Source organism: Mesoplodon densirostris, chromosome 7, assembly GCF_025265405.1.
Source record: "Mesoplodon densirostris isolate mMesDen1 chromosome 7, mMesDen1 primary haplotype, whole genome shotgun sequence".
NCBI lineage: Eukaryota > Metazoa > Chordata > Mammalia > Artiodactyla > Ziphiidae > Mesoplodon > Mesoplodon densirostris.
Genome location: NC_082667.1, coordinates 62,708,577 through 62,729,799, shown reverse-complemented (window position 1 = coordinate 62,729,799; position 21,223 = coordinate 62,708,577). Strand labels below are relative to the sequence as shown.

The following is a 21,223-nucleotide window of genomic DNA, read 5'->3' as shown; positions in this document are numbered from 1 at the left end:
TCTAAATGCTTTGTTTTTGCTGTTTTGTTTTATTTTCTGCAGTTCCACTATGATATGTCTGATTGTGAATTTATTTGCCCTCCTTGGTGTATGCCAAGGTCTTAAATGTTGGCTTTAATTTGTAGTGGAAATATTTCAGTTGCTTAAAATTTATTTACCTCTTCCATCAGATATTACTTCACTATCCAGTAAATTCCTTGAGGCTCCAAAGAATTTGTCTTAAAAATTTATCTAGATATTTGAGATACCTTCAGTTGAAAAAGTTGTTCTGAGTTTCTGAGTCTGCCATAAATCTAGATTCAAATTTTAGTGACATTGGGGAAGATGGAAAGCACAAAATAAGAATGAGTGTAAGATGAGATGACAATTATAGAAATCTAATAAAGACAAGGTGAAGGCAAAATCTTTTGGAGAGCTGGTAGGGGATTAAAAAGAATTGAGATTGAAGAGAGATTTAAATGGATAAATTGAAAGGACATGGTGAACTGCATTCATGTCAGCAGGAAGAAGGATGAGTAGGACACCCATTGACCTGGAAGTACGATAGTGACATTCAGGAGGACAGGAATTCCAAAAAGAGGGGAAACCTGAATAATGTGTGAAGTTGCGACATGTAAAATCTCATCTCATCTGCTGCCCAAAGATATGTCCAAAGGCATTGGGGGGAAAAACATAACACTGAGGGAACACTGAATACTAGAACATTTGGTCCTGCATACACACATTAAGATGGCATCAGTAGAAAAGAGATCTTCATAATCCATATACAGTTCATAATATAAAAGTTATTCATAATACAAAGATATTATTAACTAGTGTCAGATGAAGAGTAAGAAGTGAGTGACAAGTATAAACCAGGTAAGAAGTATATTTTATTTATTTACTGAGATATAATTAACATATAACATTGCATAAGTCTAAGGTATACACCATGCTGATTTGATACATTTATATATTGCAATATTACCAACATAGAATTAGCTAACACCTCTAACACATCACATGATCATTTCTTTATTGTGGTGGGAACAACTAAGATATAGTCTCTTGGTAAATTTGAAGTTTATAACACAGTGTGTTGCTTATAATCACTATCTGAACATTAGATGTCTAGGACTTATTTATCTACTGGTTGCACATTTGTACCCTTAAACAACATCTCCCTAATTCCTACACCTTCCAACCCCTTGTAACCAGCATCCTACTCTCTGGTTTTCACTAGTTTGGCTTTTTAGATTCTACATATAAGTGATATTATACAGGATTTGTCTTTCTCTGACTTATCTCACTTAGCATAATACGCTCAAGGTCCATCTGTGTTGTCACACACACGGCAGGATTTTCTTCTTTCTCATGACTGAATATAAATATTCCGTTGTGTGTGTGTGTGTAGTAAATCTTTTTCTGTTAAGCCATGGACAGACACTTAGGCTGTTTCCATAGCTTGGCTATTGAGAATAATGCTGCAATAAACATGGAAGTGCATATATCTCTTCAATTCCCTGTCTTCACTTCCTTTGGATATATATCCAGAAGTGGATGCTAGACAATATTGTGGTCCTATTTTTAATTTTTGAGGAACCTCCACAATCTTTTCTATAGTGGCTGAACCAACTTATATTCTCAGCAATAGTATACAAGTGTTCCCTTTTCTCCGCACCCTCTCCAGCATTTATTATTTGTAGATTATTTGATGATAGCCATTATGACTGGTGTGAGGTGATACCTCACTGTGGTTTTGATTTGCATTTCTCTAACAATTAGCAATGTTGAGCATCTTTTCACATGCTTGTTGGCCATCTCTTCAGGGAAATGTCTTTCTAGGTCTTCTGCCCATTTTTTGCTAATCTCATTCTTTTAATGTAGCTGTCCAGTTTTCCCAGCACCACTTATTGAAGAAACTGTCTTTTCTCCATTGTGTTCTTACCTCTTTTGTTGTAGATTAACTGACCATAAGTGTGTAGATATACTTCTGGGCTCTCTATTCTGTTCCATTGATCTATGTGTCTGTTTTTAGGCCAGTACCATGCTGTTTTGCTTACTGTAGCTTTGTAGTATAGTCTGAATCAGGGAATGTGATACCTCCAGCTTTCTTTTTTTCTCAAGACCGCTTTGGCAATTTGGTCTTCTGTGGTTCCAAATAAATTTTAGGATTATTTGTTCTACTTTTGTGAAAAGTGTCATGGGTATTTTGATAGTGATTGCATTAAATCTATAGGTTGCTTTGTGTAGTATGCACATTTTTTTTTTTCTTTTTGTGGTATGCGGGCCTCTTACTGTTGTGGCCTCTCCCGTTGCGGAGCACAGGCTCCGGACGCGCAGGCCCAGCGGCCATGGCTCACGGGCCCAGACGCTCCGCGGCATATGGGATCCTCCCAGACCGGGGCACGAACCCGTATCCCCTGCATCGGCAGGCGGACTCTTAACCACTGCGCCACCAGGGAGGCCCTGCACATTTTAACAACATTAATTTTTCTAGTCCAGGAACAGAGGATATCTTTCCATTTCTTTGTATCATTTCCAAATTCCTTCATTGGTATTTATAGTTTTCAGAGTATTAGGTCTTTCACCTTCTTGATTAAGTTTATTCCCAGATATTTTATTCTTTTTTTTTTTTTTTTTTTTTTTTTGTGGTACGCGGGCCTCTCACTGTTGTGGCCTCTCTCGTTGTGGAGCACAGGCTCCGGACATGCAGGCTCAGCAGCCACGGCTCACGGGCCTAGCTGCTCCGCGGCATGTGGGATCCTCCTGGACCGGGGCACGAACCCGTGTCCCCTGCACCAGCAGGCGGACTCTCAACCACTGCGCCACCAGGGAAGCCCTTTTATTCTTTTTAATGTGATCATAAATGGGACTGCTTCCTCAATTTCTTTTTGTGATAGTTCATTATTAGTGTATAGAAAAGCATCAGATTTCTGCAAATTAATCACAGAGTTCTGTATATTAACATGCCAAAGGCTAACTGAGTGTCTTTTCGTCCCACAGCCATGGACACAGAAGAGTCTACCCCTAACGAGCTCCTGCTCAGAGGCAAAAATGGGCAAGATCTCCAAGAGATGTTGAGAGAAGCAGGATTGGCAGTTGAGTACTGGTTGCCCAAGCTGCAGGAACACCTGGGTGTGACCTGTGCCCAAGCCTTACAACACCTAGAAGAAAAAGAACTCCAGAAGCTGCAATCCCAGGCACAACATCCCTGGGAGAAAAGGGCCCTGGAGAAGCTGCTTAACCTGTCATACTCAAATACTCTTTCAGAGTTACAGGAGTCTCAGGTGGAAGCAATAAAGAAAAGGCAGAAGCAGGCAGAACAGGCACTGCAGGAGCTAAGAGAGATGCTGGCAGAAGGGAGGCAGCGACAGGAAGAGGCAGTGAGGAAAAAGGAAGCAGAGCTGATGCAGGCAATGGAGATCCCCGAAGAGTTCTGGCCACGTCCTGAAAAGTCCCTAAGAGACGTCATGGAAAACATGCTGGAACAACTCAGACTTATGGAGGGGACACTGTCTCACAGGAAGAACCTTCCAGATAGAGAGCTGGTGCGACACGCATCTGGAGGACTAGCCCTTCAGGGAATTTACAAAACCAGTAATCAAAGGAGCCTGATAGAGAAGAAGGAGGAGCTACTCGGTGTCCCCAAGGAGTTCTCACTCTGTGGCCCTGAGCAGAGTACACAGATGGAAACAAAGGAATTTACATCTTCTCAAAAAGAATCCATGTTCACCCAGGCTGTAGAGAAGCTGGGCTTCAGTGTAACTGCCTCAGCAAAGGGTGGAGGTTGGGGATTTAGCCTGGAAGCTGCTATGAATCAGAGCAAAGATTCAGAATCCAAGGAAACCCAACAGTCACATTCTAAGCACTCTTACTTCTGCTCAACCAAGTTCAGCTACATCCCACTGGCCTCCTGCCACTTTCCCACTGACCAGCTCCAGCTCTCCAAGGCTGCTCTACAGGAATTGAAATGCATTGAAGACCTTTCAGGTCAGCCAGAAGACCCAGACAAACTTCCCTTGCTGAGGCGCAGGACTGAAGACTTCTTCCACAGGTTTGGCTCTCATGCTAACCAGGGCCCTCTGCACCTGGGAGGAATCTACTGGTGGAAAGCCATTTCAGAGGGCTTCCAAAGTGAGCAGCTGGCAGAAGTGAAACAGCAAGCTGCAGAGGCCCTGGATAGTTACATAAGGGGCAGCTACAGTGGCTTCGGAGTGAATGTTGCTGCAGGTGTGGATGTGTCAGACTCTCATTCAAAAACAGCCTCTCAGAGAACAACCTTCCAAAATCTCCAAACCAAAGTCCAATTATCTGTGGCCCAGACAGGTGGCCCACCAGAAGCAAATGGCCTTTCACAGTGGAAAGCTGGCCTAGTTGCCAATAATCAAACCTGGTGTGTCATTGACCGGGGAATTCAGCTGGTGCCCGTCTGGGACATCATCCTCACCAGCCACCGAAGCAATTTTAAGGATCCTCTTCAGGTAGCTAACTGCCTGAAAGACAGCTACACTGCTCTGACTGGTCTTACTGCCCAGATCCAGGAGGGAGAAGAATTACTGAGTGTTGAGAAGGAGGCTAGGCTTTTCCTAGAGGATGTGAAATCCTGGGGGGTATCTGATCCTGAAGAGCAGCTTAAAAAGCTGATAAATTTCATGCAAAGATTGAGTGAAAAAATAAAAAGTTATAACATTTGGACTAATATATGCCTCACAGATAGGGGTCTGCAGAATTTTCTGGTAGACACTGTCAACTTCTGCAAAAAGTATTCCATTTATGAAACTAAATTTATTAAATCTCAGTTGTGCATCCTTTTGGATCCTCACATCTACAAAGTGACAAACTTTCCTCAGGCTCATTCCATCATGCAGTGGATATTTCAGTCAGAACCAGAGGAAGAGAATGTCAATATCACCCAATTTTCCGAATTAATTGAAATCTTTAAAAAAAACCAGAATGACCTTATGGAAGTAAAGGCCAAGTCTGAATCCACAGAATCAGTGGAGGAAGCTCAAAGCAAGGTGACTTACGAGGTCAGCTTGTCTCTTGGCTGCTTCTTGAGATACCTCCAAGAAACAGGGCAGCCAGACACACACATCTTGCTACTTTTGATTGCAGCTGGTGCAGGATATCATGTGGTAAACAATAGATTTCAGTATCTCCTTGGGTGTGATGAGTTAGACTTCCTACTGGATAAAATGCAAACTGCCCTAGATAAATACCAAGAGCTCAAAAATATTTGCAACTATAAGGCTCAGGCATTCCTGGTGCTCACAGGTCTGACAGCTACACTTGGCATCAAAGTTGCTTCTCCAGAGGAGAAAACAGAACGTTTGGCATTAGTAAGACATCACATGGGACAATCTTTGTCTAAAGAAGTTGTACATGTCCTCACCAAACTTGGGGCAGATCATGATTGGGAAAACCTAGAAAAAGACTTGAGATTGCTCATTGATGGGGATTATGAGGCCACCGTCTCTTCATTGCAAATGGAGGATGTGAAAAAACAACTGCAAAGTCTTTTCCATGGAAAGAAACAGCCCCATGAACCACATGATAATGAAAGTAATAAACAGGAGGTCATAGAAAATAGAGCCTTCCTAGAAATACTCCAGCGTCTAGGCCTAGAACATTACTACCCAAAAACGATGAGCAGAGCTAACTTCCATATGATCTACAAGAATCCTGTGTACAACACCCAGCCCTGCTCTGAAAGAGAGCTTCCCTTCTACTTCCTACAGAAGCTACTGATGCTGGATTATGGGCTGAGATACCTGATCATCAAGGATGATGAATACACAGAGAAGCAAGTCTATCCAAGCACCTCAAATCAAGAAAAGGAGGCTTTTGATCCATATGAAGATCGGTTTGAAGACAGTAATAGCACCACTAATCCTTCAGCAGCCACTAATGCCAGGCCCTACATTCACCCTATGGATATACAGATGGCAATTCTTCACTGTGCAGATGATTTTGCCAGACAATACATTTTGGCCAAACTTTCCATTTGTCAGTTTGCCCTCCCCCTTCTCATACCTAATCCTTGCAATGCTCAAATTGAATTCTCTCTCTGGTCTCTCAGTCAAGTTAGGAGGAGCTGGCAGCAAGCAGGGAAATCAATAAAAGAAGAGAAGGACATTTACAAAGATCAGCAGATGTGCCGTGTCTCTACCCCCATTGTGTCTTTTATTAGAGTTGGAAACGGCTTCTCTGCCTCCAAATCTCAGATCATGAACTGTCTTCTCAGTAAAAGGAAACATGATGTCTTTTTTCACAGACATTGCAAAGGGAGCAGCAAAGACTGTCTCTTGATGGGAGGTGTGGTGGAAGTTGCCTGGTTCTGTCCTGGGGGTGAAGATCAGGACACGTTTGACAACTGCCTGACCTTCATCAATCTTCATGGAGATGCAAAGGAACATGAGAAGCAACTTGCCTTTCTGCAGGAGGTCTCTTCTCTTATTGTGGTCCTCATGTCAACTTCTGATGACAATAAAGAAACCCGAAAAACTGTCCGTGACCTGTGTCAAAAATCAAAAACTTTAATCTGTTTGCTTGATGATAAAGAAAAAACCATGGCAAATAACTCTGGCCCAAGAGTGAGAATTGGGATCAGGAACAGAAATGAGGCGGAATTAATAGAGGAGCTCACAACTACAATCAGACGTTTGTTAGAGCTTTCTGACACTGCACTCAGCTTGGAGAACTGTGCCCAAATTGCTCGCAAGCAAGGACTGCTTATTGATGAAGACCAGAGAGAATGCAAGGAAGCCAAAGAAAAGGCAGAGATTCTAATGGCCCTACTGGGAGAAATGGAAATACCTCAGATGAAGGAAAATTTACTACCCCTTCAGGGAAAACTGTGGCAACTTTGGTGTAAAAAGGACAAAGAACTCTATCATCTGAGAGAAAAAGGGAATCGAAGCATTGAACAACACAAGAGTGAGATTGAGACAGATAAACAAAAGATACGATGTCAACAGTTGAGAAAAGCCTTTCCTCTCAACAATTTAATGCATTCTGTCCTTGAAATTCTCCAAAATCATTCAGAAACTCACACCAAACTCTACTTCTTGCAATGGCTGAGTGTGTTTTTAGACAATTTGACTGCAGGACACTTGGAAAAACTAAATGAGAAGAAAAAGGCATTGTGGTCACTGGTCCAAAAAGAAAAGCAAGAGGCACCAAAAAGCAACTCTCTGAAAGGCTTGCAAAATGAGATAGAAGTTATCTCCAGACAGATTAGTGACTGCACCTTGGGAATTGAACAACTTCTCAGAGAAGTTGGCCAGATCTATGAAGCTCTGGAAGAAGCTTCATCCATGAAAGATACCCTATTTCTCTCCCTTCCCCACATTGCTGCAGATCTGATGCTATCTGGTTTTCCCATTGAGCTGATGGATGGGGATGCTTCTTATGTGCCCCTGAGGTGGGTGGCAGCTGTTTTTGACAAAGTCTCTGAGAAACTTGGAAACAAACGGCTCTTTGTTCTCTCTGTCCTTGGCCTGCAGAGCTCAGGGAAGTCCACCCTGCTGAATGCACTTTTTGGGCTGCAGTTCACTGTTAGTGCTGGGAGGTGTACCCGGGGGGCCTACATGCAGCTTCTGAAGGTGGAGGAGACATTCGCAAAGGAACTTGGCTTTGACTTTGTGCTTGTTGTGGACACAGAAGGACTTCGGGCCCCAGAACTCAGCAACAAGTCCCAGAATCGTGACAATGAGTTGGCAACCTTTGTCATCGGACTTGGAAACTTGACTCTGATCAATATTTTTGGAGAAAATCCATCAGAAATGCAAGATATTCTACAAATAGTTGTCCAAGCTTTTCTGAGGATGAAAAAAGTAAAAATCTCTCCTAGTTGCCTCTTTGTTCATCAGAATGTGGGAGAAGTTACAGCTAAAGACCAAACTATGGAAGGACGAAGGCGGCTAGAGCAGAGACTGGACGAAATGGCAGCAACAGCAGCTGAAGAAGAGCAGTGCTCAGATGTAACCCGCTTTCGTGATGTCATTAAGTTTGATGTTAATACCCACGTCTACTACTTTGCTCACCTCTGGGATGGCAATCCCCCAATGGCCCCTCCCAATCCTCGTTATAGCTACAATGTCCAAGAACTGAAAAGCAGAATTCTTGTGACTGCCCAACAGGAATCTAGGGGAAGCATCATGAAGATATCAGATGTAAAATTCCGAGTTCAAGATTTGTGGAGAGCCCTATTGAATGAAAACTTTATTTTCAGTTTCAGGAATACCCGAGAGGTCATGGCCATGAGCAAACTGGAAACCATGTATAACTACTGGACATGGGAGTTGAGGAGTCATATGCTGAGCATACAGGACCAGCTGATCAACCAGATTCAGAATGAAAAAATCCAGACACTCGAAGCACACACACTTGAGGCTCCAGTTATAGAGAAATATGAAGCCATCAAGCAAGAACTTGAAAAATATTTTAATGAAGACCCAGATAGTGAAGTGCTGGTACAGTGGAAAGGAAATTTTGAAAATAAGCTAATAATCCTTAAAGAGGCATTCATTTTAGACAGCCAAAGAAAAGCCAAAGAACTTCTTCGTTTTAAAAAGAATCAAGAAAAACTGCATAACAAAAAATCAGGTTATGAAAAGGAATTATTGGAAAAAAGCCGAGAGTTGGCTTTAACTGTAAAGGGCACCCAACTGAGTGAGGAAGAGCTACATGAGAAATTCAACACACTTTGGAAAAAATGGGTCTATGATTTGTCCTCAACTCACTCTCCAATCGCAGAGCCTAAAATTGAAGTGGATTCTGAAAACATCCTTTTGGATTATTTCAGAAAGGAGAAATACATAGCAAGCATACTGAAGGAAAATTCTGGAGAAAACTTTGAAATCAAATATGACAAACATATCAAAATGAACAAGAAATATTTGAACTTAGTTACAATGACATTAGAGGCCCCGGATAAAGAGTCCATAAATATGACTACTAACCGCATTGTTTCAAAAGTTAATGAAACTATTAACAACATTTGTAGGCAAAAGCATGATTACCATCCAAATTATTTCTATGAAATCCTGAGAATAATAGATGAGGAGGTGAAATCTGCACCCACTAAGGAAAGATACACATTTACAAGAAAATATGAAATAGACTTATCCTTCTGTTTATTCCAAAGAGCATCAATGAAATTTCATGATATGCACAAGGTATTCAAGAGAGTAAATGATCCTGTAAACTATCTGGAAAGCAAGAAAGATGATTTCTTCATGAGTTTTAAGATCTCTTGTCAGGGAGCAACCTCAATTAAAACATTTGTTGATTTTCTGTGGCGCAAACTCACCACTGCTGTCTTCAACACCATAAAGAAAAACATGGCCCGCAGAATTGCTGGGGACCTGCAAGCCACCTGCCCGGCATTCAATGGAAACAGGGCTAACCTGGAGAAACACATTCTCATCTCCCTGGCAGAAGAGGAAAATTTTGATAATTATTGGCAGTACCTTCATAATCCAGAATCATTTTTTAAGAATTACATTGAAAACCACATTAAAAGATATTGTTCTGACAAAGGAAGTGAAAAAATGAAGACATTTTTAAAAATAAGTTCAGATGAAATCAAGAATGCCATCCTCTCAGCTATTCAGGCATCCACAGCAGTAGCTAAAGATAAAAGCAGCACTGTGTCTGGGTGGTTGGATTTGTTCTGTGATCACCTGGGGAGTAACTTGATCTTTCCACGAAAAGACTTGATAAGCATTGAACACCAGGAGATAAAAGATATTGACTTTCTCAAAGAAGCCATGAGTACAGCTTTGGGTCCTGAAATGAAGACAGTAGAACAGAATGATTTGTATATGCTTGTAGAAGAAATTGTTCCTGAAATCCTGAAAATGCTCACTGAACATCTCTGTGGCTGCTGGAAACAGTGTCCCTGCTGTAAAGCAATTTGTACAAACACAATCCCTATGCATGATGGAGACCACAGTGTTCCCTTCCATCGTCCACAGGCTGTCAGTGGAGGATGGTGGTACACAACAGACCATTTTGTCATTGATTGCTGTACCAGTTTGGTAACAAGTGATTGTTTTTTGGTTTTGGGAGATGGCAGGGAAGTCCCATTTAAGAACTATCGACAGGCAGGAGGGGAATATGCCAGGTGGAGTATCACCCCAGACACATCCACCCAGCCATACTGGAAATGGTTTGTCTGTCACTTCAGATTAAAGCTACAAGAAAAATATCTCAGAAGATTTATAGATAAAGGTAAAATTCCTGATGCATGGGACAAAATTAAGAAACAGGATGTGCTTAATGACTTGAAAAAAAATTAATACTCAATGACCACAAAACAGCCCCAGTATCTGAACAAAGGAGGCACATTACCTGAGGAAGCCTAAAATATCACCCACTCATAAGGAAAACCTCCCTTATATCAATTTTTTCAATTGAAACATCTAAAACTAAATCAGTTAACAGCAAGAGTTGAAGACTTGCTGAGAAAGAACTTCATTTTTCTTTGCCTCAATTCCTTTTGCTTTAAAAACAGATTACTAAAATATATGAGTACATGATAAAATCAAATAAAATCCATTTAAAATACCTACTTCATATTTTAAACTATTATTCTGAATGTTATTTTTTATTTTTAAATATATAATGTTATTTAAAGTCACAAGAAAGTCATTTTCATAGAGGGAAGTTAAAATCATTGCAGACTGCCACAAATTCTATAGAATAACTACATAGTTTAACCAATATACAGTTCTTGACTGGAATCTACAAATTCTTTCCAGTTCTAACTGTATTTTTTTACCCTCAGAAATTTGTGAGGAAGAGTTATTGATGCTTGAATGCAAAAACACTCATGGAAAATTCATGATTCCCAATTCCCAAATATAGTGCTTTTTAGGGATATCCTGTTATAGGAAATGAAAAACAAAAACAAAAACAGAAACTTGACCAGGACCTGCATCAATTCTGGAAACACTATTCAACAAATATGGAAAATAGAAGTTAAATAACTTTTTCTTATTTAACCATCATCCTTTTCTTCCCTGGTGCCTTGGCACTTGCCTGTGCATGTTTTTTAAAAAACAAAAAGAAAAAATTCACAGGAGCTTAGGTATTCAAAGCCTAGAGCTATGTACAAGTCTGAAAAGGACTGGTTAATGGAACAAGATTTATGACCAGGTAAAAAGGGCCATTTTAATCAAGGCTGTGGACAACGTCAAATTTGATTAAGCCATGATCATTTAATCATTAATGATTAAAAAAAACTATTCCTTCAAGACTAAAATATCAAAAAAATATATAGTTTTGTGTGGTGATATTTCAATAAGAGATGCTTTTTATGTATTAAAAGGTAAGAAAATGCTTATCTCCAAATCAGGCATGCTTGTGACTTTTCACAGTATTTGAGCCATAGGGTCATGATCAGAAATAAAAATGAAGAACATGCTGAAGCCAACCAAGGATCTGAGAGGGGAAGGAAATCTCCCTTCTGCAAACTTTTACCTTCTAAAGCAATGACTTTTGCTAGGTTCTCAAAGCTGATGATCTGAAGGAATCCTGATGCAAAGAAAAACGATTATTCATGCCTGACATAAGGGCATCCATTGGCTTCCATTTCAGGGTACACTGTCTACCCCTCCATAGCCAGTGAAAACAGACAGTACAAAGAGCAGTCAAAGGACTTGGATCTTCAGAGCTGGGAGACAGGAGTGTTCACTCTGCTATCTTTGTGCCCCAAGGCTTCAAGCATACTCTCAGTTTCAGGTCAAATGACCATGTTTCCAGAAGAAATCCTGGAACAGAAAAATTATATGGAAAACACATGTTCTTGGACAGTAGGGTTTCCCTTTTGTTCTCTAAAAAAATAGCCTCACTGAGAGTTGGAACTAATAGGATAAAGTTGAAATAGTGATAAAAACAGAACCCATGCATAATATAGCACCTGTTTCTGACATAGCTGCATCCTTGATAACTGTGCAATGTTAACATTCACTGAATGCCTTTCATATTTGTTTAATGAGTCCATTAAAACTTTTAACTAAAAAGTATTATATATCATATATTAACTTTGATTTTTCACGCCAAATTGTTGTGCATAAAAAAATTAATTTTTTGATAAATTCCTCAGGCATTTAAGTAGAGTGATTATTAAATGAAATTCAGAGGCTGTGTCAAGAACCCAAAACGGCTAGACATAAGTTGGGAATGAGAGAAGATGGCTATGTGTAAATGTGGTTTTTTGTGATAGTAGTGGAGAGTAAAGTGCCATCAATGTAGGGTAAGGATTAAAGGGTCAGTGGGTTGAGGTCACTGAGGGAGATCTTAGGAACAGTGGAGTAGGGTGAATGGAGTTAGTAGGGATGAGAATCATATGGTCATCAAAAATGGGAGATGATGGGCCCAGTGTAGGTCACAGATTAGAGATGGCCAGAGTTGTAAGGTCAATAGAGGTATGGTTCACATGGTCAGTGGAACAGGTCTCTCAGAGTCACTGAAAGTGGGGATCATGGAAACACAGGAATTGGGGGTCACCACATCAATAGACTTTGGGGATTTCCAGAGTAAGTTAAGCAAGAGAGGACAAGGCCTGCAGGGATGGGGCTAGGAGGGTGTTGGATTCTAAGACAAGATCAAATAACATGAATAAGAGGTGAGTTGCTTAAATGAAGCTGGAAATTTGCACTAAAAAGATTTTCACTTAGGTTTCTCTCTCTCTCTCTCTCTCTCTCTCTCTCTCTCTCTGAGAGAGGATATAAATACGGGAAGGCCAATTGAATAAGGTGTGTTATGGACAAAATATTTCTGTCATCCATAAATTCATATGTTGAAGCCTTAATCCCCAGTGTGATTTTAGAGGGGGCCTTGGGAGATAATTAGGGTGGGATGAGTTCATGAGGGAAGGGTCCTCATGATGAGATTAACGTCCTTATAAGAAAAGACATCAGAGATATCTCTCTCCCTCCCCAGGAGCATGAATCAAGAAAAGATCATATGAGCACATTGCAATATGTGTAATATAGCAACCCAGGAAGAGAGCTCTCATCAGGAACCAAATCAGCCAGCATCTTGATCTTAGATGCTCTAGAACTGGAAGAAATAAATGTCCATTGTCTAAGACACCTGGTCTGTAGTGTTTTGTTATGGCAGCCCAAGCTGACTAAGATGAGGTGTGCCTAAAAACTGGCCCCCTTAAGGGTTGGGATGCTTTTCCCTTAGACTATGGAAAAAGACATATGAAACATAAAACTTTTAATTTTTCCCCTTCCTTCAAATTTGTAATTATCTTTAATCATTCTCTTTAATCAGTCTAACCCTTCAGTAAGGTCTAAAAAAGCCATTTAGCCCTTTCTAGTAGTGCTGTGACACATAAATAGACAAAACAGTGAAGGAAAGTGTGAGCACTACCAATAATAGTAACATGATAATGACTGTACTGATATCTTTGCAATAGTAGTAACTGTGACATCTTGGGCAGGTAGTTTAACCTCTCTTTGTTCAAGTGCCCTGTCTGTAAAAGAGTGCATTTCTCATTCTGCTACTGGGAAGAATAAATGAATTCCTATTTAAAAAACATTTAAGACAGAAGCAAACACTGAGTACTTTATAAGTGTAAGTTATTATTATGTTATACTGCCACTCCTAAGTTCCTTATTCCTTTGCATTTGAGTAACATTTTATTAGGAACACATTGATGGGTTGAGATAGTCTCATCTGAGGTTCATCGGCAGGAATATTCAACCAGGACCCCTTGGGAAATCACAATTGAGAATATAGTAAGTTCTCAATAAATGTGGTTATAACTTATGGCTCAAAATGCATCTCGATATATTGATGTCCCACAGTACTTTATCTGTAGTTATACCTCTTTCAAAAACTAATCCATCAGTCAAAGACTTAGACAAGTCATTGTCACAATTCTTTAACAGTATAGAAGATAATATGTCTTAGGTTCTTCAAAAGGTCCGAGACATGGATTCACATACAATTGATTTATTAGAAAAGCTATCCCAGTAAAAAAAGAATAAGGGTAAGCAAGAGGGGGAATGTAACTTAAGGTGAGGGAATAAATTAGTAGGTATGCAAATTTTGAGAGGTAGAAAATGTCATCTTTCAATTCTAGTTAACAAACACAAACTCGAAAATTAGACTGTTCAGTTTTGAATAGGACTTCCACCATTTAGTAGCTGTGTGACCTTGAATGACTTTCTCAACCTGTCTCTGCTTCATTTTCATCCATAAAATGGTGCCACCTCATAGAAGTGTAAGGATTTCTTGAGATATACCTGGCACAGCATATATGTTCCAGTAATAGTAGGTGGAGGTAGCAGTAGTAGTAGTACTAGTAGCAGCAGCAGCAGCAAAGCAACAAGTCATGTCAAAAGAAGAAATTACTATAGTTATTAAAATTATTATCATTTCCATTACAATGAAATGTGTTTATGCCTGTACCACATTCTCAGCTGTAAATTCCTGAAAAAGAGTTCATGTCTTGTTCATCTCCATATGCTCAGCATATAGAATGGTATTTACCCCAATGTAGGTGATGAATCATGGCTCTTAAGTACAATTGAGGACAAGCTTACTAAATACTGGAGTTGGAAGTGGAGACAGTTCAAAGGAAAAGAGAGAAATCAAAGATGATGCTGATATTTCAAACAGGGATAGTGCAGCTGACATCAACTAAGTAAAGGTCACCAATGGCCTCCACTTTGCTAAATCCAATTTTTTATTCAGTCATATACATGACCTATCAGCATCATTTTGTCCCTCTCATCTCCCTGAGACACTTCTTTTACTTGGATTTGAGAACACTGCACTCTTGCTTCTCTCCTCCTATGTCACTCTTCTTTACTGCTTCTTCCACTTCTATCAGTCTCTCAATGCTAATATACCCCCAAGGGCTCAATCTTGGGTCTTCCTTCTATATCTAGACTCTCTCTCTCTCTTAAGGGGTCACCAGTCCTCACTGCATTAAATACCACCTATACACTGATGACTCCTAATACATTTGTCTCACCACACCTCTCACTAAATGTCGAATACATGCCTACTCACCATCTCCACTTGGATGTCTCAAAGACATCTCAAGCTTAACATGCCCAAAACCAGATTCTAAATATCCCCTCACTGAAACCCTGCTCTTATCTATAGGCTTCCTCTTCTTAGTTAAAGGTTAATCCATTGTTTCAATCCCCTGGGCCAAAAAATACTCTAAATCATCCATAATTCTTCTCACCCAACCATTCATTGATAAATCCTGTTAAATCTACTGTCAAAATATATCTAAAATCTAGCCATTTACCACCATTCCACTGCAGGCACTGAGGCTCAATAGCCTCCTAACAGATTACCATAACAACATCCAACATAGCAGTCAGAAAGCTTTTTTTTAATGTAAGCTAGATCATTTTATCCTTTGTTCAAAATCTCCAGTTTTCATTCAGTGTGAAAGTCAGTCATCACAGAGTCGTCAAGGCCCGATGTGATGTTATGTGATATGATGTGATGTGATGTGATGCGGCTCCTATTACCATTCTGATCTACTTCTATCCCCCTTAGTCACTCACTACAGCCATTCTCAAAACCACTGACTAAGAAACAAAACAAAACAAAACAAAAAAACACTGACTAAAAAGATGACTGAGTCCCCAGGATTAAAGACACTGCAGCACTGTGGCAAATATATATTATAATCATCCCTAAAGGGACCTACAGATATTTATTCAGATAAATATGCACTGGGGAAAGGGGAGTACCCAGACATTTTGAGAATTATTAGACACAAGGTCTGAGTTGACACTGACATCTAGAGAAATAAAGTATGATTATTCATAACTGGAGGCTAGGTAATAAATGGGGTCTTTCTTAGGCTAAAGTCAAGCTCACATCCAGTCCACTGGGTCGACAGACCCACGGACTGGTCTGTCCCCAGTCCCCGAATGTATAATTGAGGAATGACAAACTTGGCAGTTGGACTAACCCCAAAATTGGGTTCTTGTCCTATGAGGTAAGTGCTTTAATAATGAGAAAGCCTAAGCAGAAGTCTTCAAAATTGCCCTCCACTCTGGCAAGTTAATAAATCTTTAAAAAATCACAACACAGGGCCTCCCTGGTGGCGCAAGTGGTTGAGAGTCCGCCTGCCGATGCAGGGGATACGGGTTCGTGCCCCGGTCTGGGAGGATCCCATATGCCGCGGAGCGGCTGGGCCCGTGAGCCATGGCCGCTGAGCCTGCGCGTCCGGAGCCTGCGCGTCCGGAGCCTGTGCTCCGCAACGGGGGAGGCCACAACAGTGAGAGGCCCGCATACAGCAAAAAAAAAAAATCACAACACAGGGGATGGCAAAGATTAGTATCACCATTAAAAACCTAAAGCGGTGGTTATCCCTACCATGCCTCCATTTAATTAGCCAGTCTGTCTCTTGCAATAACAGATGGATCCTAAAAATTTCTTGTAAATTGCTGCTAGCTTATCCAATGGTAGCCCCTACTGCAGGTTCTGTACTGGCCAAGGTAATATTGCTAGAGCTAAGATAGTATTTGCCACTGATTTGGCAAATGCATTCTTTTCTATTTCAGTGGTAAGAGACTACTAGAAACACTTCACATTCATGAAATGGACAAATATATTTACTTAGAGTTTTGTCCCAGGGCTCTACTAACTCTCCTGCTTTCTGTCATAAGACAATCCTAAAGAAAGGGGACAATCCCAGAGAACATCACACTGATCAGTTATATGATGACATCATGCCAATTGACCAGGAAAGTAAGAGATGGCTAGTAAGTTGGTGGCCTTGTTAAGACATGTGCTCCAGAGGATGGGAAACAAACCCTACAGAGGTTCAGGGACCTGCCATAACAAAAGTTTTTAAGGGTCCAATGGTCACGATATCCCCTCCAAATTGAAAGACAAATAACTGCATCTTGTATTCCTTACAATAAAAAATAAAGCACAGCACCTGGTAGGCCTCTTTGATTTGGGGAAGCAACACATTCCACACCTAGGAATACTTCTCTGGTCCATATCAGGTGACAAGGAAGTCCACCATCTTTGAATGGGGTCTAGAGGAGGAAAGGATTCTCCAATAGTTTCAGGCTGTGGTGCAAGTTGACCAAAGGCTGAGCCATATGATCCAGCAGACCCTATGGGGTTGGGGGTGTCAATTATGATAAAAGATTCGCTGTGGAGTTCATGCCAGGGATCAGCAAACCATGGCCCATGGGTTGAACTAGTATGCCACCATTTTTGGAAAACATATTTTATAAAAATGCAGCCATATTCATTCATTTGAATATTGTCTATAGATGCTTTCACACTACAAAAGCAGAGTTGAGTAGTTGAAACAAAGAACATATGGTTGACAAAGTCTCAGATATTTTCTATGGCTCATTATAGAAAAAGTTTGTTTATGCTTTGTTTATGGTAGGCCCCAGCAAGAGAATCATGATGCAGGGGTTCTGGAGTAAGGCCATGTCATCTGCACCAGAGAATTATATGCCTTTTGAGAAACAGCTCCTGGTCTGTCACTGATCCCTGGTAGTTATGGAATGCTTGACCATGAGGCACAAACTGATCATGTGACTGAAAATGCCCATTTTGAGCTGTGTTATGTTGGACCCACCAAGGCTTACTGTCAGAAAGGCCCAGCAGCAATCCATGGTAAGATGCAAATGGTATATCCTAGATCAAGTTTGTTCAGGAACAGAGGACATTATTAATCATGAACAGGTAGCCCCAACGCCCATGTCACCTACCATAGTTGCACCCGGAACCCTCCCCCAGCTCACATCTATAGCTTTATGGGGGACACATCCAAACATCTAAAGGAGTAAGAAAAAGCTCAAGCTTGATTTATGGACAGGTTAGCCTCACATTGTGTACAACCTAAAAATGGATGGTAGCTGCATTAAAGCCACATTTGTAAATAGCCTTGAAAAGCAGTAGAGAGGAAAAAAAAATCTTCCCAAATGGAAAAATTGCAAATGTTGCTCCTAGTCATTGGCTCTGTATGATTAGAGAAGTAGCATGAGGTGAGAATATGTACAAATTCCTAGGAAGTTGCCAATAAGAAATTAGAAGGCTTTGGGTAGAGCATGTGCATGGACATACAGCAGTGGGCACCAAGTGTGAAGAACTTTATATCACACATGCCCACCAGAAAGCACCCACCACTGAAGGGACACTGAACAACTAGGTTAGAAAAATGACTTGACCAGTTCATATTATCTGTTCTTCCTCATCAACCCCCCAAGAACTGGCATGATAGGCACATAAATGAAATGGTAAGGACAGTACATACATAGGCTATGCATGGATGCAATAACATGAACCAAGGCTAATCTAGCTAACGCTGCCTCTCAGTGTCCAACTTCTAACAACAGAGACCTATGCTGAACCACCAATATGTCATTATTCTCAAAAAGTCCAAACAGACGCTTGTTGGCAAGTCAATTTCATTTTACTCCTTCCATCTTGCAAGGTCCAACACTTCGTCAACATGGGGATTGATACCTATTCTGGGTGTGCGTTTGCCTTTCCTGTTTGCAGAGCCTTGATTAGCACCGCTATCTAGAGATGTACAAAATGCCTGATCCAAAGGTATGGTACCCGGACAGTTGAGAATAAGGGAAAGCTAGAATTCATAGTGAAGGAAGAAATTGCCTTTGGTTACACCCCCAAGATCAAAGGAAGCAATATAGGCTATAGTTCACTTCTAACCTTCCTCTTCTAAGTTTCTCCTCAGGAAGAGAGGCCCATGGACAACAAGGAGCAACTGCCCTCCAAACATGTTTGGAAGGTAAATCTATATGGCATAAGAACTAGACTCTGCTGGTCATGAAGATGCAACACTTAGATCTCATTCAATAAAAACTTCTGTGAGTAGAGGTAACTGAGAGCCTCCACTGCCCACCTGTTTGGATCTATCAGGGCATTCACACTGAGGCCACACCTCCCCCAGGTTGCCCTCAATGACTCAGCATGGAAAAGCCCAATCCTGCTCATCATGGAGTTCCTTTAACTAGCAATCATTGCTCAGGATTCCCTATAGGCCTGGCCAGGATTTGTTCTAAACTCACTGTGGTCTGAGACTCTTTTTACCAAACCCTTCTTTCCCTCTCTCCTTTCTCAGGTGTCAGACCAGCACTGTGGTCTGAAGGATTCCCTTGCTTTCATTGCTTTCTCCTCTTATACCTTTCACAGGCATTTCATCCAATAAATCTCTTACATGTCTAATCCCATCTTGGTGTCTGCTTCTTGAAGGACCAAACCGAAGTTAAAACACCCTCACACTTTTATTTACTTAAATTATTTTGGAAATCTTTCATTACCAACACATATGAGCTGCTTCATTCTGTTCACTGATTTGATTGATGCACAATATTTTATTTAACCAGATGCTGATGGTCATTTAGGTTTATCTCCTAATTTGACTATTACAAAAATAAAAATAAAGCAATGATGAATATATCTGAAGAATAGTTTTCACTTAAATTGTAGAAATTGTTGAATCATATAATAAGTAATTTTTGGGATTTCCCTGGTGGCGCAGTGGTTAAGAATCCACCTTCCAATGCAGGGGACATGGGTTCAAGCCCTGGTCAGGGAAGACCCCACATGCCGCGGACCAACTAAGCCTGTGTGCCACAACTACTGAGCCCGCGTGCCACAACTACTGAGCCCACATGCCACAACTACTGAAGCCTGCAGAGCACCTAGAGCCCGTGCTCCACAACAGGAGAAGCCACCGCAAAGACAGACCCGCGCACCACAATGAAGAGTAGACCCCGCTTGCCGCAACTAGAGAAAGCCCATGCACAGCAACAAAGACCCAAAGCAGCCAAAAATAAATAAATTAAACAAAAAAGTAATTTTTAATTTTCGTAGATACTGCAGTATCTAACACATCCTTTGTCTTTGTTTTCACACGCTCACCAACCCCTTTGAATCATCAAGTTTTTTAAAAATAGTATCTCACATTTTAAAATTTCCTGTTATTTCATTGTTAGTAACATTAGGATCCTTTCACTTATTTACAAGCTATTGATACTTTGTTATTCTTTCTGCTTACTGTTGTTGTCATTTGCTTCTATCTCTCTTAAGTTGTTCTTTTTTTTTTTTTTTTTTTGTGGTACATGGGCCTCTCACTGTTGTGGCCTCTCCCGTTGTGGAGCACAGGCTCTGGACGGGCAGGCTCAGTGGCCATGGCTCACGGGCCCAGCCGCTCTGCGACATGTGGGATCTTCCCAGACCGGGGCACGAACTTGCGTCCCCTACATCAGCAGGCGCACTCTCAACCACTGCGCCATCAGGGAAGCCCGAGTTGTTCATTTTTTTGATTATTGGTTTGTAAGACCTTTCATATGTTAAGTAAATTAGTACTCTTTCTCACATAGGGGTTGCAAATATTTTACAGTTGACACCTTTCTTTTGACTTTGTATAATGCATTTCTTAACTTACAGAAATGAGTTTTATGTAGTCACAGGTATATATCTTTTCCTTTCTGGTATATGGTTGTTTCTTGCTTGGAATGGCATTCTCCATATCAATAATGAAAACAACACCAATAATAATAATAATAAAACATTTCATTTTCTTCTAGTATATTTATCAATTTTTGGACTTTTTTGAAATTGTACTTTTAAAAAAATTTTTTTTAATTTTTTAGCTGCATTGGGTCTTCATTGCTGTGCATGGGCTTTCTCTAGTTGTGGTGAGCAGGGGCTACTCTTCGTTGTGGTGCACGGGCTTCTCCTTGCAGTGGCCTCTCTTGTTGCAGAGCACTGGCTCTAGGCACGCAGGCTTCAGTAGTTGTAGCTCACGGGCTCTAAAGTGCAGGCTCAGTAGTTGTGGCACACAGGCTTAGTCGCTCCATGGCATGTAGGATCTTCCCAGACCAGGGCTTGAACCCATGTCCCTTGCACTGGCAGGAGGACCCATGTCCACTGTGCCACCAGGGACGTCTTGAAATTGTACTTTACTGTAAGTTATTTTGGTAAAATAAATAACGTAGAGGGTCAATATTATTTTCTTATGGCCATGTAGTTTTTGAATAATCCAATTTTTGTCACTCGTTTTAAATAAAATTTTAATCATAAACAGAGTCAATATGACTCCTTTTATGGACTTTCAAGTATTAGTACCAAACCCTTTTTAAATATGAAGTTTCCTTTATTTGTGAATATCTTGCAAGAATAGTACAAGCTTATATCTTCTATCTTCTAATTTCCTTGACTGCTCATTCATGTATTTCTCTGAATA

The 21,223-nt window shown here is 40.6% G+C and overlaps 2 protein-coding genes across 3 annotated transcripts in view; one reads left to right on the top strand and one right to left on the bottom strand.

Moving 5' to 3' along the window:
- The window catches only part of LOC132493134 (interferon-induced very large GTPase 1-like), a 33,305-nt gene extending 21,291 nt beyond the window's left edge, over positions 1 to 12,014 (top strand). For both annotated transcript variants that reach the window (XM_060103349.1, XM_060103348.1), the window contains one exon: positions 2,986 to 12,014. In XM_060103349.1, coding sequence (XP_059959332.1) covers positions 2,988 to 10,286 — 7,299 coding nt within the window. In that variant the 5' untranslated portion in view covers positions 2,986 to 2,987 and the 3' untranslated portion in view covers positions 10,287 to 12,014. The remainder of the gene's footprint in view (positions 1 to 2,985) is intronic.
- LOC132493598 (olfactory receptor 10A4-like) overlaps positions 1 to 21,223 on the bottom strand; it is a 133,050-nt gene that overhangs the window by 68,805 nt on the left and 43,022 nt on the right.